Here is a 15,796-nt window from a genome sequence, read left to right on the forward strand (position 1 = left end):
GCCTCATTCTCTGTACTCCTCCCCCTCCTCCTGCAAGCATGGTGTTGCCATCTGCATCTCCTGTTTTAACAAAAAACTATCACCACAGACTGCAATGAAGATAGAAAGAAACAAAATGGTACTTGAATTCCACCCACAAAATATTTTATACTTCTTTTATCCCCAGTGAAATAAATCAACCCTAGTTAATTAAGCACAGGCTGTGCCAATGAGTCAATAGGCATATGCTTGGATAGTGATAGCATATGGAGTGGATCACAGTCCAGCCAACTCAAGGCTGCCGAAGAATCGTCAATGAGGTTTCTAGGCACGAATCAAAATAAAGCCATTTTCACATCTTCAGAGTATTACGTGCAGAACAAACCTTTCTTTTCCCCAACTGATATCTTTTCTTATTAAAAAAGTTCGAGCACAGAAGGAACATTTGTTTCATATTTTATTGAATTTCATTTATATTAAATTAAAAATATATTTCTGACAGATTCATGTAACAAAAAGGCAGAACAGTTTTCAAATTGTTCAGCTGGGATGATCAGTACGGAATGAGGCAAAGCAGCTCGCATTCTATACTTGCCTTGTGCACGCACAATTCTTTCCCAAGAGTCAAAAGAGGATCCTTGAGAACTACCTCAAAAAGCCTAATTACATCCATTTAAAATACATTTTCTCCCTCATCCTCAATAACAACAGAAAGTAGGGGAAGGAGGGAAAAGAAGCTGAAGGATTGGAGGAGAAGAAAAAATTGGGAAATTATACTAAAAATATACCTAACATTAAAAAAGTTAGTATGTGTTAAGTGCATAATCCTTCATAGATAAAATAGAAAAAAAAATTGAAAATAACATTTCACCACACACAATTGGCATATCCTATTGTGTAAGCGAGTGCAGAGGTTGGACACATCACAATAGTGCTGAACACAGAATCACAGGTAATGTCAAAATGGTAACTTCCAACCAAAAGAGAAACAATCACAAGCCAATTACTTATATACAAATCAACCCTAAAGACAATTATGTTCCAAAGAAAGGTGTTCATCAAAGAAAATCAAAGCAACATTATCCTTATTTACAAATGCAGCTAGCCATGTCTTTAACAAGCTATAAAAATACTATTCACATTTTCAAACATACAGTAGTATTTTTTGTTTGTTTGTTTCAAAAAAGGCAGCTAACTTTGAATGCTGGGACTTTAAATGAAACACAGATGGCTTACCAGCAAGTCATTTTTTTTTTTTTTTACAGCCCCGTCTTTTGATGATTCTTCAGAGGAACGAGGGCTTGTTTTCTGTTTATACGTCAAGAAAGTAAGGAAACAAACACAATGCTGCCTTTTCTGCAAATTGTCTCCCTTTATCACCCAAACTGATCTTAGTCAACTACTGTGATGCGTGCATGAGATGAATTTTTGAAAAATTTAATGTGACCTAGTTTCGTGTGTGTGCCCTGAATGAGCTTGCACATTAAAACTCATTTACATTTGATCTTGTTCTAATGATACTCAGCGAGAGATGATCAAGCAGCCAGAACATGTGGAGACACACTCTTGGTGTGTAGCAATGGAGGCCTTGGTGCTCACACTTGATGAGATGTCCACAGGCCAGCCAGGAAGGTGTGCATTCAAAGTTAGCTGCCCCTTGCACAGCTGCTCAGTTTAATAGTCGACCCATTTTAACAGCAGTACCAGTTTATGCTACATATTTCAAAGTACCTTACTTGAAAAGAACGAGTTACATATATCTACAGTTAGAAAATAACTTTCATAGCTGATTACCGGAGTTATTCCATAAGGGTTCTTGGAGTGCTACTGTAGCTCTTCCCTCACTCCCCACTCCCAGCCCCTGAGAGATCCAGAACTATACAGGGAGATGACTCTCACAGTAAGGAAAATGACACAACCCCTCCGTTAACTGAAAAACACTGGAAATGATCCATGAACATCAGGTTTCTGTCAATAGAGAGGGAGTGTGGTTTGCTTTTCTTCAAAAGGGCAACAGGCCTGGGGAAAACATCAACATATCAGGAATAAAAATAGCAGTAAAGACAAAGTGGCTTGGACAAGTTGAGCTATTGCCTACAGATGCAAAAGCTTATTTTCTTGAACTAGAATATCTATACAAATATAAATACTTTTAGTGGCATGGGGAAAACACACTAAAATATTAAAAGAAAGATTTCCTCCTAAAGTAGAGAGAGAGAGAGTAGATAGAGTTGTGTCAGTCAACATGGACTTTCATTACAGTGAAACGGCGCTTATTATAAATTTGTTAGATAGATGGATGCTCCAACAAAAGTCACAGGAAGTTTTCACAGGTGAATTGCCTCTACCTTCATGATAATAAAATTCTTCATTTGGAAAAAAAACCCACAAATTCTAGCAGCTGTAAAATATTTATATCAGGGATAAAATAAGGTCATCAAAGTAAATAAGTTAGTTGGGAGCAATAACTTAGTTTTATATATATACATAAAAACTATATATACACATATATAGTTTTCATGGAAAGATTAATGTAAGATCTAGAAGTGTATGTACATACAATGTGAGTCTTGAGATCCATTACAGAGCTAACTAATCTTAAAATCCTACAGAGAAGCCCACAGTGATAGAATCAATTGTCATGAGAAAATAATTTTAATACCCTACATAATTTTTTTTTGCATCGTCTTTCGTTTGAGAAGCAATTTAAAAGCCTTCTAGAGTGGTTGGATATTTTAATGGAAAATAAAAATCATGCATTTGAAGGCAAAGGCTAAATCAGTGTTTCAAAGGAGGGTGTAGTTCTTCAGAGATCCACTATGGCTTAAGAAAGCGAGAGCCCAGGAAAGCCACTTTGAATGTGTGATAGAAAAAACCATGGGAAAGGCTTTGTGAGAGTTGGGCATGGGAAAGCAAAGATTCCATTTTCCTCTTAAGTTCAGAGGGAAATAAAATGTCTACTTGTGGCAAGGTGATCACTTACCTGCCAAATTGACTTTCAAGGAATTTCTTTCCAGGGGAGGCAGGGGAATGTTCCCTTGAAATTGGGACTTGTATAATCTTTACAGCCTGTGATTCTAGAAGCATTTTCCTGTGCTCGATTTCTTGGCCAAAAGTGAGGTGAGACACATTATACACTTTTGTCACCTGACTAAATGAGTGGGACTTGAACAGAGAGAGTCTGAAATTCTTGCCATTTTATAGAGTTTCACTTCATGAGGGAACAAAGTAGGCTCTGGTGTTTGAAGGTTTTATATATGCAAACACAAGGGCACCTGGTCTGATACAATGCCCTCATCCTCATGTTCGGAAGAGCAGAGAGAACACCTTCAAAAGCATCTCTGGGATTAGAAGAGAAAAAAGTGTCAATCCAGAAATTGTAAATGCCAGCCTCATCTTATTGTCAACAAGAAGAAGACCTCAACTGTCAAAGATCTTCTAAAATTATGTCTGATTCACACTCATCTTCATATGTCATTTGGTCACATGACAGCCTGCCTCTGTGTGTCCAATGAGGACAACCCTGATCTTCAGAAACACAACCGGCTTCTCTGCCCATGATACATGCAGTAGAAATTGGTTTGTCTGGCTTTTCAACTGCTCATAGCTCTGCAATTGATTTCCTATTTGTGCCGTAACTAATAAACAGTTAATAAAAAACCCTAGAGTCCAAAAAGAACAGCAATAGCATAGTTTAAAATTCTTACTTTAGCATCTACTTATCAAAAAAAAAAAAGGTGGTAATGGGCTCTATATTGGTTATATCAGCAAGATGGTAGGAAAAGAAAGAACACTTCACAAATTAAATATTTTGCTTGCTTTCTAAATTACTGGGTTAAATACTTATTATTTTTTTTTTTGCAAGTGCAAAAGGCAATGGACCCTTTTTTATTTCTGTTATTCATTTTAAAGATCTCTTAAATTCTCCTGCAGTTTATTTGCCTGTTAAACTTTTTAATGTGATGTCTGTAAGCCAGAATCCCCCAATATAGCATCTCTTTATACTTGATAAATGAAAATATAATGAGGGAATAAGAAGAGAACAGGAGAAAAATCAACTCTAATGTTTTAAAGCAAGGTTTTACAATAGAAACCTCATCATCCCTACCACCTGCTAACTCCAACCAAGAACCATTTCAAATGGGAAACGTTTTTATTTACTATGCAAAATCCATCCTACATTTTCAGAGCCTGAATTCTACTTTGTTATTTTATGATGTATGGCTAGTTTTCTACTTTGATTTGCTTATTACTATTGAAAGCATTTAACATCTGATAACCTAGCTAATTCTATGTCTTATAGCATTGTCCTGCTTGTGTCCAGTTGTCCACATGCTTTCGTGGTCACCATTTTTATTACCTTATGAACTACCTGTACTAGCTAAATAATCAGCAATTACAGGTGGACAACGAATTCCAGTTTTTGAATACAGATTAAGTCTGTTTAAGAGAATCTTTTATTTATTAGCTTCTGTGTCAGGCATAGGCAAAACCACTTTTGTATACTCTTTCTAGTTTCCACACTTCAGCAAGTATACTAATTATCCCACTAACTTCATCTATCCATGAAGCCTCGTATCCCTCTACTAACTTTTCTCCACCATTGACAATATTGACATTCTCCAGAGGTAAACACAGGAGTGTGCTGCACTTAAAAGTCCCCCATTTCTTCTTTCAAGAGAGAGCCTATCAGTCATTCTTCCTGACCTATGAAAACCAGACTCTTACTTAGTAAGACTTGCATCTTCCGTTTTTCATTTTTCTCAGTTTGAAGTTTGCATTGTTTTCAACGTGTTTCAAGAGCGGTTCTAGAGAGAGTGAACCATCTCCTAACCGGTGCTGCTAATGTAATTCAGAAAACAGGGACTAGCTTTGTTACCAACCTAAGTTGAGTAGCAGCAGTTTGGAGGCTCTGGACTTGCCCTGACTTAGGGGACATCTTTTACTCATCTGGTCAAGAACAGCTTCTTTTAAGTGGGTATTCCACTGAAAAAATTATTTTCAGGCCTGAAAATAGGATTTCCCAAGATAAGTTTGCTCGCTACAATTTGATGGTTTAAAAAAAAAAAACAACACAGTGAGCTCAATTTTCACATTAATTTTACTCAGTTTTACAAATAGATTCTGCCTAGTTTGACTGATGCTGTTCAGTTCTGGGACCTGATATTCCGCAGCAATCTGTAGGCCTTAATTAGTGTCTTAGAATTTTATTTTACTGGGTTAAACAAGTTATTCTCTTGAGCAAATGAATGTACATCTTCCCTGATTCCTGCTTGCTGTCCCTTTAATAACACTGTTGAGTAATTTTACCCTCTCCCCTAGAATTTAGGGCCTAGATAGTCAAATCTAAATAAACATGAAATACCGGAACTACTGTAATCGAGTATATATTAAAAAGTCATAAAAAGGAATGATGAAAATGGCACCTGGGGTCATTCTCAGTTACACCCGCATCTATCTCTAGGGGAAGATGGGTGGAAGTGCTAATCCTGTGCTTTTAGGGAAGAAAAAGGCAACCCTCATGGACTACAGTTACACTTCATTAACAGCTAAGAGATTATATCCTTTCTTTTACTAATAAAATAATTCTGCTTTCTTTATCCCACTAGAAGCCACACAAATATTATAAATGAAAACAAAAATGTCCTTATAGCATTCCAAAGGTGCCGACAGGAATGGTTAGGTATAGATACATTTACTAATGAAGGCTTACTTTAACTCTTCATAAGAAATGGATACTTGTATAAGGTCCCTAGTGTTGGTGGATGCCTCTGAATTGGGTTGAGGAGTTTTGGGCTTTAAGGCTGTGGCCCCTGGATCATTCTGTGTCTGGTAAATTCATGGCTAAACTTCTCTAGAAAGCATCTCCCAGACCCTCTGCTGTCTCCACCTCTCACTTTCAGTTAGCTTCCCTTTTCTTTGTCGAAGAAGAGAGCAAACCCAACCCTTCCCAGGAGTTTGACCTGGTTTGCTGTAAACACTCCAGACATGTCAGTTTACCAGCGATGCCATGTTCACGTGGTTCAGTTTGTGTCTGGGTAAGAACACAGAACTGATTATATTTGTCATCTTCAATAGATTGAAGGATGTTTAAAATACAAACCGATGACTTCTCAGAACTTCTACAAAAAGTTCTAGGAAGCCATTCACAAAATAGCTAATGCAATCTGATTTTTTGGACTCATGGAGAAATAAGAATGTCACAGCAAATAAATCCAGACTGTTAAAATTTGAAGTCAGGGATGGTTTCATTTACCTGGACACTCCCCACCACATACATTCAGTAGACTTTAAATATCAATTGAATAAATCTAGATTTGGATGCATGGGTTTACGTTTTCAAAATAGGTAGAGACATAAACTTCCTTGAAAAATTTTCTCCCTTAAGTACTCTGTTTTACCAAGAAGATTTTAATTTAATTGATTATTTTTTTGGCTAGTGAATCTAATGTTCTCTCAAAACTTTAACAGTAGAAAGAAATGTTTAAAAACCTAAATGACTCAGAGGAGAATTTTATAGAAAAAAGAGATGTATGAATTTTCCTTATTTCCCAGAGATTCAATTGTCATTGTCCTCATCACTAATCTTAACACTACAGGTATTCTTTCAAAATTAAACCTAGCAGAGGGATCTACAACCTGGACATAGTATCTTAGTATATGAAGAGAGAGTTGTTACATAAATTATTAAAAGATTAATACATTGGGCAATAAAATAATTGCATGAGAAGGATTTTCATGTTTATTTACAATGTTTAACTCAAGTGTGGACCTATTCATAGGCTTCAAATGTTGATGGTTTACTTTTAAATATAGAAACTTAGGTGTGAAGAGTTGTCACCTTCTAATCCATATAAACAGAATCTCATTCTAGAAACTCCATAGAATTCAAGCCAGTCCTTAACTTGCATTCCTTCACACAGAGAGTACAAATTTAACATACTTCCTTACACAGCAAATGTCACATCACATGAAGTTAATGTGCTGGCCCTCTCACCACAATCCCTGGGTACTGTTCCAAAGTCCTAATTGGCTTGGTTTGGTATTTCCACAGTCTGTCTTTATCTTAGATCCTTTAAAAAAAAAAAGTACTTAACTTAGTTAATCTGCTGGTTGCTTCCATATTGCTTCATTCAAAAATCCAAAGTGGAGTTCAGAAAAACAACAAATAAAATTATAGCTTAAGTGCAAACTACATTTCTGAGTACCTTCCACGGAGACGTACCCAATCCAGTGTTTCTTCCACTGCCTAGATCCCCATGGGACCACCCCTGAAATTATCAGTAGTTTTGCGAACCACACAGAACTGTTTCTTAGCATCCCTTCTACTCTTAAGATTCCCACTGCCTGCCACTGACAATCATTTTGGGGGAGAATAAAGTGGAAAAGGATGAATCGAAAGGGAAGACAAAACTCAGAAGTGTGAAACGTGAGATCTAGATTTGATGTTATTTTTACTAGTATCTTGGCTTTCTCCTCTAATTTTAAGGACCGAATGATTTAAAATAACAATCTCCGCATCATATAATATTTTTTTCATTTGAACTCTGTCAAGAAGCTTTTATGTAAATATCTTTTCAACTAGAAACTGCAGCCAAAATAAGGGAGCAACTCATATAGAATAGGCCAAAGCAAACCAAAATTGAAAAAAAAAAAAAAAAAGGAGAGATGCCTTCCAAGCATAATTACTAGTTATAACTATAATGGAGATTTAAAAATTACAAAAGCTGGGTTGGCCATTCTTACTTGCCAAGAAAGAAACTATTGGAGAAAGAAATTGGCCTCTCAGTCTCAGTTACTATCAAATGACATCCAAATGCTTATCCTTTTGTTCTAATGGAAGCCACAGTATGAGTTCAGGGATGCTGCATATGCACACGACTATGGCTACAGATAGGAACAGAGTCTGGGCTTTCGATCACCAGCATTGATAGATTAAAGGGAGGTGGGGGCAGGGGTGGGAGAAGGAGGGAGAGAGTGTGTGCAAAGAGAAGAAAGATGGGGCTCTTTGACAGCAGGCAGCATTGCCTTATACTTCCTAGACCTTCTCTAGCTCTGACAGACACTCTGTTAACCAACCTATATGAAGAAATGAAGAAACAGTGTGTGTCCCCCGTCTTTCTCTTTCAGTCTTTCCTTCTAATATTCAAGTTAGGTAAGCACAGAACTATCATTGCGTCTCTACGGCTTCCACTCGGAAGTGTCAAAACTACTGGCCTTGGGAGAAGAAGGAAGACCGCCAGAGAAAGAGGAGGCGGGGAGGGAAATGGAGTGGGTGTGTGTTTCTCCACCTAACACTCTAGCTGAGCTCACACCACAGTATTCCGGTGTCTGTAGGGCGGAGGGGGCAGCATAGTGCCTGGCTTCAGTGAGAACTCCGAGAGGTACTCCGGATTCTCTGCCACAATAGGGCGGATCCGTCCATTCTGTTTATAAAAATATTTTGTGCTGTATTCCTGCAGGTAGTCTGGGTGCTGAAGGGTGCTTCGGGGTGGCAGGCTGTGGTTCCAGTAGTCGGGGTTGTCAAATGCTTTCTTGGCTTTCTCTGGCACAGACAGTACGCTGTTTTTCATGTACTCTGCATTCCCCAAGGCGTTGGCGAAGGTGTTGAGGTAAAGGGGCTCATTCACGTATTCATCCTCCGCCTTGGGTGGGCCGCTAGAAGCGCTGTGATACTCCGGGTTATCTAAAGCTTGAAGGTCTCCATTCTTCCTCCGGGACACAAAAGGGTTCTCTTCCACAGGATTCAGATATTCTGAAACAATACAAAGATACTACTTTCAGAAATCTACTTTCGGAAAATCATTAATCAGACTAAAGTTAAAAAGCAATGGTTAGTTTCTTTAGAACAAGAGAGCCACGGAATTTGTTTTCATAACTTCTCAAACAAAACAAAACAAAACAAAACAAAAACCTGAAGATTGTATAGGCATGCAGAAAAATAGGTAGGCTCCCACGAAAGAAAACAGCGAGACAGAAAAGTTAACAAAATAAGGCAGGACAAGGCCAAAGAGCAGAATCCCTATCTTTTAAAATGTTCTTCTCTTCTAAATGCACCCAAATGCTTCCTTTTATTGGGGCTGTTAGGATTGAATACCCATTATGGGACTGGAAAAAGTGGTTAAATGCTTGCGGATTTTACAAAGGGCCCAAGTTTGGTTCCCAGGATCCATACTAGGCCATTGACAACTACCTGTAGCTCTAGCTCCAGGGGTTCTTGCGCCCTCTTGTGGCCTCCATGATTACCAGCACACATGTGACATAAACATACAGACACACACACTAACACACAGACATAAGCACACATACCTATAAAAACTAAATTTTTTTCCAAAACACTCTTTATTCAGAAATTTTCATTTATTCTATTCTCTCCCTCTCTCTATATATATAGATATATATGTATATATACATGTATCTATATATATCTGTCTGTCTGTCTTTCTGTCTATCATCTATTTAATCTAACATCTATGTCTATCTATCTCTGTGTATTTATTTACCATCTATTCTGGGCTGTATTCATCAAAACCCTCATTATTCAATGTTAGGTCATGCAGGGATCAGTAGCTTGTGTTTTGTAGGGTGAACAAAGTCACATAAAGATGATATCCTAGGATTTTGCAGTCTTTTTAAAAAGATTTATTTATTTATTATATACACAGTGTTCTGTATATATATCTGCATGTCAGAAGAGGGCACCAGATCTCATTATAGATGGTGGTGAGCCACTATGTGGTTGCTAGGAATTGGAACTCAGGACCTCTGGAAGAACAGCCAGTGCTCTCACCCTCTGAGCCATCTCTCCAGCCCTAACATAGCCTTAACATATGGCTTCTAATGATGCTGACAGACATCATCATGACCTCTACTTTTAATAACAATTATTCCTCTTCTCCATTTGTGATACTGATAGCTTAGAAGGAAAGAGGAATTTTGTTTGATTTTAAAACTGAAATGTTATTTAACCTGGGCGTTTAAACTTTCTATGTTTATTAATTCACAAACTAACAAACTATCTTCAAGATTGTGGTATGTGTAAGTACATATAGAATCAAATTTTATTTTTAAAGCATCACACACACACACAAAAATCCCAATTTCCTGTGATAAACTTGTTTTTTCTTTTTTTTTAATACTAGGGTCTAAATCTAAGTTCTCTTGTGTGCTAAGAAAGCAGTCTACAATGATTCTCACCCCTAACCCTAAGCGAAATGAGTGAAATTGCATGTTTTAAATCAATCAAGTCTTTTATTGTTGGCATCTAAAGCTTTGGTCCTTTGCCAGTAACACCTGTCTTTCCAACCTCCATGATAACTTCAACATAGCAATGGTTCTGAGGCCCTATAATATTATAGCTCATTCAACTAGTACAATAAAGATGGGGTAAGGTTGCCATTTCTCAGGCTTCTTTGTCTCATACATCACTTGAGGATTTTGTTAAAAATCCAATTTCTTGTTCAGCTGAAGCCCCGGGATTAGCACTATTTAAAGACGTACTTAGGCACATAAGATGCCACTGATTCAGGAAAGTATTCTATAGTTGTCGTAGCCTGGGCCTTTTCTATTATAGATCTCACATGTCACCATTCCTGCTGCCTGAAGCTTGCTTGATGGTAGTGATCATTGAACACAATCACTTCTGAACATTCAGCTTGTACCTTGTTTGGGCTTGTCGTGCATAGGAGTCATGTAGCCTTCTTCATCCAGTTCTCCTCGAGGGTTCCGTTCTGGGGCAAACACTGTGGGATCAGCACTATACCTCTGAGTGCTACTGTCCTCTTGGACATGAGGTGCCACTGGCTTTCGTAGGGTACCATTACAGCAGGAGTCATCACACATCTCAGCCGTTGCACCCTGAGCGACCGGAGCCTCTGGAATGGTGCTGGTTGTGGCTCTGTAGGGCATGGGCATTCCTTGTTGTGTTGCAAAGCCCCCATCCTGGTACACAAACTGATTCTGTTAAAATAGTAGAAACACATTGGGAGAATCAGCTGGTAGAAAAAAAAAATCATAAAAGAAACCTGAATGTTATTAGCCAAAAAGACACCAAACACATCGCCTTGCAAATTTAGTAATTAATTTTTTTCCCTAAGGGTTGATGAAGTTGAGGTAAATACGAGAAACATTTGAAATTGTAATATTTTTTTCTATGCATGTATGTGTGAGTGTAGTTATACAGGCATATGGAGGTCAGAGGTCAATGTTGGCTTTCTTCTTTCATAGCAGTGGTTCTCAACCTTAGTACAGTTTCTCATGTTGTGATGACCCCCCAACCATAAAATTATTTTCCTTGCTACTTTTTAGCTGTAAATTTGCTACCTGATATGTGCTCTCAAAAGATCGTGACCCCATAGGTTGCAAACCATGGATTTATAGCCTTCTATCTTAATTATTATTTTTCCTTTTTTTTTGTTTTGTTTTTTTGTTTTTTTTGTTTTTCGAGATAGGGTTTCTCTGCCCTGGCTGTCCTGGAACTTACTCTGTAGACCAGGCTGGCCTCGAACTCAGAAATCCTCCTGCCTCTGCCTCCCAAGTGCTGGGATTAAAGGCGTATGCCACCACTGCCCAGCTCTACCTTAATTCTTGAGACAGTGTGCCTGGAGCTTATCTATTTGCCTAGACTGGTTGGTCAGCAAGCCCTAAGGAGCTCATGTCTGCAACTTCCCAGTGCTGCTGGCATCCCTATTTCCAGCTCTTTGTGTCCTAACTTCTTTTCCTTACTAGATCAAAATCATGGAGAAATAATTTGACACTTTAATAGAATCACCAAGTAACTAGAGTATGATCTAATACAAAAGATTGTGTGTTCTCCTTCTACAGTTGCCTAATTTTGTTATTAAAAACTCAAAGTAAAATGTTCCAACCAGTGGTCTTAATTGCAGAAGTACAGTGAAGCGCTGTGAACGACACTACCCCAATGCTACCCTCTGGTCTGAGACTACTACGACTTTGAGTGTCCAGTCCCTACCAAAAAGACAGTCATTGGGACTTAGACTTTGCAGCACATGACCTGGAGTCATGAGACTGAAGATAACATAATCCAGAAACATAATACAGGAAGTGTGTGAACTCTTCCAATACTTATTGAAAGCACGTGTTAATGAGTGGTATCCTAGCTGCTGTGATCACACTAGATACAGACATCTACATAGGCAGCTACACGGTCTACAGCCAGGTCTTGACTCACTGTTGGCAAAGGCAAAATGAGGAAATTATGGGAAGACAAGAGAAGAAATGTGGTTAAGAGAGAAGACCAAAACTCCTAAAAGATGAAGGTCGATTGTGAAATACTTACTCCTGACATAGGGGTGTAGGCAGGAGGAGGGCTGTGTCCAATTTCACTCTAATAGAAAAGAAAAATGGAATGATGGATATAATAAGAGGCAACATGGATGAAAAATTAAAAAAAAAAAAAGAAAAGAGAAAGAAAAGATAACGATTTGCATGAGCCAAAGGGGAAAGTGCACAACAGTGATTTTTTTTTTTTCCTAAATAGTCAAACTGCGTTCATTCTCACTACAGGCAAGCAAATTTAAAAAACAAATTTGTTTTTTACCCGGAGACAAAGAAAATCATATTGAAAAAAGTAAATTTTTTTAATGATTGAAAAAAAATAAGTCTGACATTGAAATCATCTTTTTTTTTTTTCAGACTAATCCTAGAAGACTGGGGGTGGGGGAGGGTTAGCCAGGAATAATGAAACTATGTTTTAAAATAAAGAATAGTTTGTTTTTCACATATCAAAAGACCAAAACAGCTCCCTGCTATTAAGATCATCAAGAGTTTGTGTTCTTACAAGAAACAAAAAAGGGGAGGGAGAGATTAGAAGGAGATAGAAGGAAGATTCCAATTTGTCTGAAAATTTCTTTTATCAAGTCACATTTATTTTCACCATTTCAATGAAGGCCACTCAGTCTCTCCTTAGAAACAAACCACACAGCATTTTATTTTCCACCTTATTTTTTATAAAGTAAGAAACAGAAGAAAATTTAAAAACATTCTTGACTGGAAATATACATTCTATTCCTTTTATGTAGGCAGACTTATAACAAGGTTTTGGCTTTAAAAAAATCTATATTTTTATACTTTAATACTCTATGCTTCAGGCTATATAAAAGTGGAGGCAAAATACAACAAACTGTTGAAGACGGTGTTTCTTAGAGAAAGAGATGTCTGCTTCTTAATATGGAAATATACTCATATATATTCACTCATTATTAAACACACTAACTGAGAACTGCCTTCTCTGGGAGAATTTCTCTGCTTTTCTGGTACTAAGCATAATAAATGAAGCTGCCTTTCTGGTCCATCTCTCTATATCTGATCCTAACCCAATAGAGATGACTAAAAATGCCTTCCAGCTACCTATGCAATTTATATGAAACATCTCACATCAATATTCCTACAATATAGATTCATAAAGCAATCTTAGGAGATTGCTTCTATGAATGATAATTATTTAATGTAAATCAATAGCAATTGAATAATACAATTTCACTTAACCAATGCTGCTTGCCAGACTGAACAAAGAACAAGTCTTATAATTAATTTACAATGCATTTCACCCTATAGTTCAAAAAGCACAGAGAATAAAGAGTTATTTCCTTCTCTAATCATACATAGGAGTGAGTGAGGCTGTGAGTGTGTCTGCTTTATTTCACTTAGGATATACTCACTACATCCATTAATGTTTTTGCAAGTGACAAGTTCTCACTTATTTATCTCCTCAAGTAGTATCTGATTATATATATATATATATATACCATATATACATATGATTTAATATGTATATATATATATACCATATGTTCCATGTTCATTCAGCAATGTATGGGCATTTATGTTATCTTTATAGCTATATTTAACATTCAATGTACAGGACTTGTTACTATACTATACATAAATGATTTTGTCCTGTTAGACATTTTAGGCTCCAGGTCTAATCATACATATTCAGTTGTAAAATATCTCACACTCCCTTCTTTATCCTTGGCCACTATTTTATTCTTCAGAATGACAAATTATATTCTGCACTATTATATAAATGTCGACTATATATAACATGTAAGCATATGTCAGCTAATAAGGATCCTGAAGTCAAGTACTCTCATGTCAAAGAAGTCCATTAAAGATGACTTTTTAATGCTTATCTGTTCTCTAACCATCATAAGTATGGGCAGATCTTGCTGTCCTTTATAAAGACAGGAAATCAATTCTATTTGTTCATAATATTTGAGAAAGGAATACATTATACAGTTCAGTGATTTGTAAAATTGAGGAGTTTCACAAAATAAAATATTAGACCTGTCCGTATCAGTGTTATAACATTTCAAACCCCAGACTTATCATCAATCTCTGATTGGTATTTAACAAATATTTATTAAATATTCATGATAAAAACCACTGGTCACTGTGGCAGATGTTGGAAATACTACCACATACTAGAAGAGATATGGACACATGAATTTTTGGGGGGGATTTATACAGCTCTATCAGATATTGCCTGAGATTATGGAATTAGAAACAAACAAACACTAAAGAATCATGCTGCTGGAGTGAATTCCCACGAGAAGGAAGAGAAAGTGTTCAAAAATACTAGTAATTACTTGTGTTCCTTCGACCTCTTACTTGGCAAATATGCCTGTTCTGGCTAATGCTCAATTTGTATCACTGCTGAAGCTAGAGTTGATTGTGCATTTTGTATTTTTTTTTTCTTTTTGAACTTGAAAGATGAATGATCAAAGAACTAACTCACAAACCATTCTTAGTCAGGAAACAGTCCATTATCTATCTTCATTTTCTGGAACAGAATGCCTTTAGTTGTGAAGGTGGTGTATTGTAAATAACTGGGTTTTTGCACTTAGCCTGCTCTGAGAGAAGTGAGGCTCTGTTCCATCGAATGCATCTCCTGTCCCTGCTTTTACAAGTCTCCCCACGAGCAACCTGCCAGCTCCCTCTCTGGACACACTGCCAAACAGCACCACAGTAATAGCGTGTCTTCATGCTTTTTTTTTTTTTCCTTCTCCTTTTTTCAGCATTTAAAATGGAAACAAATTCTACACCAAACACTTAATGTTCATTGTTTTTAGGGTTACTGGCTGCTTTTTATGTTTCTGTTTCCATTTTTCTTTCAGTTTGCCTTTTTATCTGGTTTCCATGATAAAAAAGCACCTCATTCATTTTCCCCGTGGAAGGGCGATGCAGCTCCAAGGGAACATCTGTGAGGCCAATTAGCTGGGCTGGAAATGTGATATAATTGTTGTTTAAATATATTTAAATTACATGTTAATCACTATGTCATAATTTATGGGCTTTGAAAATAACTTTTTGTACTTCAGACCCAAGCCAGCTTTTACTTGCTTCTGCTGTATTTAGTTTGCAGCAAGCGTGTCTCATTCCCCCTTTCTTAAATTCCCTGCACTCGAAGCGACAAACTTTTAATATTGGAAAGAATGACAGGAACAAGTAAATTGGATGAGTGAAAATTAAGATCCCCACCACAGCTAGAATGAGCTGGAGTGACCTTAGAGTCCGGAGCAGAACAAAGCCCTGCTCGCAGTTAAAAGGCTTTGTTTTCACATAGAGCCACTTCCTGCTGTCCATCAAAGTCTGGCTTTGTGGATCTTTGGGAGGCAGCACCAGGTGCACTCATTCAATTAGCCGGTGAGAGGATTTACTGTCAGCAGGACAGACATAGAAAGAGATGGGTTAGAGCTGGTGGGTGATGTGGAGTGTGTTCATGGTGGGGCGATTAGTAAGGGTGATGGATGGAGGAATTTTAATGTCGTGGCCCTAACCCAAATACCATAGGTTA

At 37.4% G+C, this 15,796-nt stretch overlaps 1 protein-coding gene across 4 annotated transcripts in view; it reads right to left on the bottom strand.

Moving 5' to 3' along the window:
• Positions 1-422: 422 nt before the first annotated feature.
• Positions 423-15,796, bottom strand: part of Erbb4 (erb-b2 receptor tyrosine kinase 4) — a 1,021,671-nt gene continuing 1,006,297 nt past the window's right edge. For 2 of the 4 annotated variants that reach the window (XM_031367817.1, XM_031367818.1), the window contains exons 26-28: positions 12,278-12,325; positions 10,641-10,938; positions 423-8,734 (exon numbers count right to left, since the gene is read on the bottom strand). In XM_031367817.1, coding sequence (XP_031223677.1) covers positions 8,289-8,734; positions 10,641-10,938; positions 12,278-12,325 — 792 coding nt within the window. In that variant the 3' untranslated portion in view covers positions 423-8,288. The remainder of the gene's footprint in view (positions 8,735-10,640; positions 10,939-12,277; positions 12,326-15,796) is intronic. The other 2 variants (XM_031367819.1, XM_031367820.1) reach the window with 1 other exon arrangement.

Source organism: Mastomys coucha, unplaced genomic scaffold, assembly GCF_008632895.1.
Source record: "Mastomys coucha isolate ucsf_1 unplaced genomic scaffold, UCSF_Mcou_1 pScaffold14, whole genome shotgun sequence".
Taxonomy (NCBI): domain Eukaryota; kingdom Metazoa; phylum Chordata; class Mammalia; order Rodentia; family Muridae; genus Mastomys; species Mastomys coucha.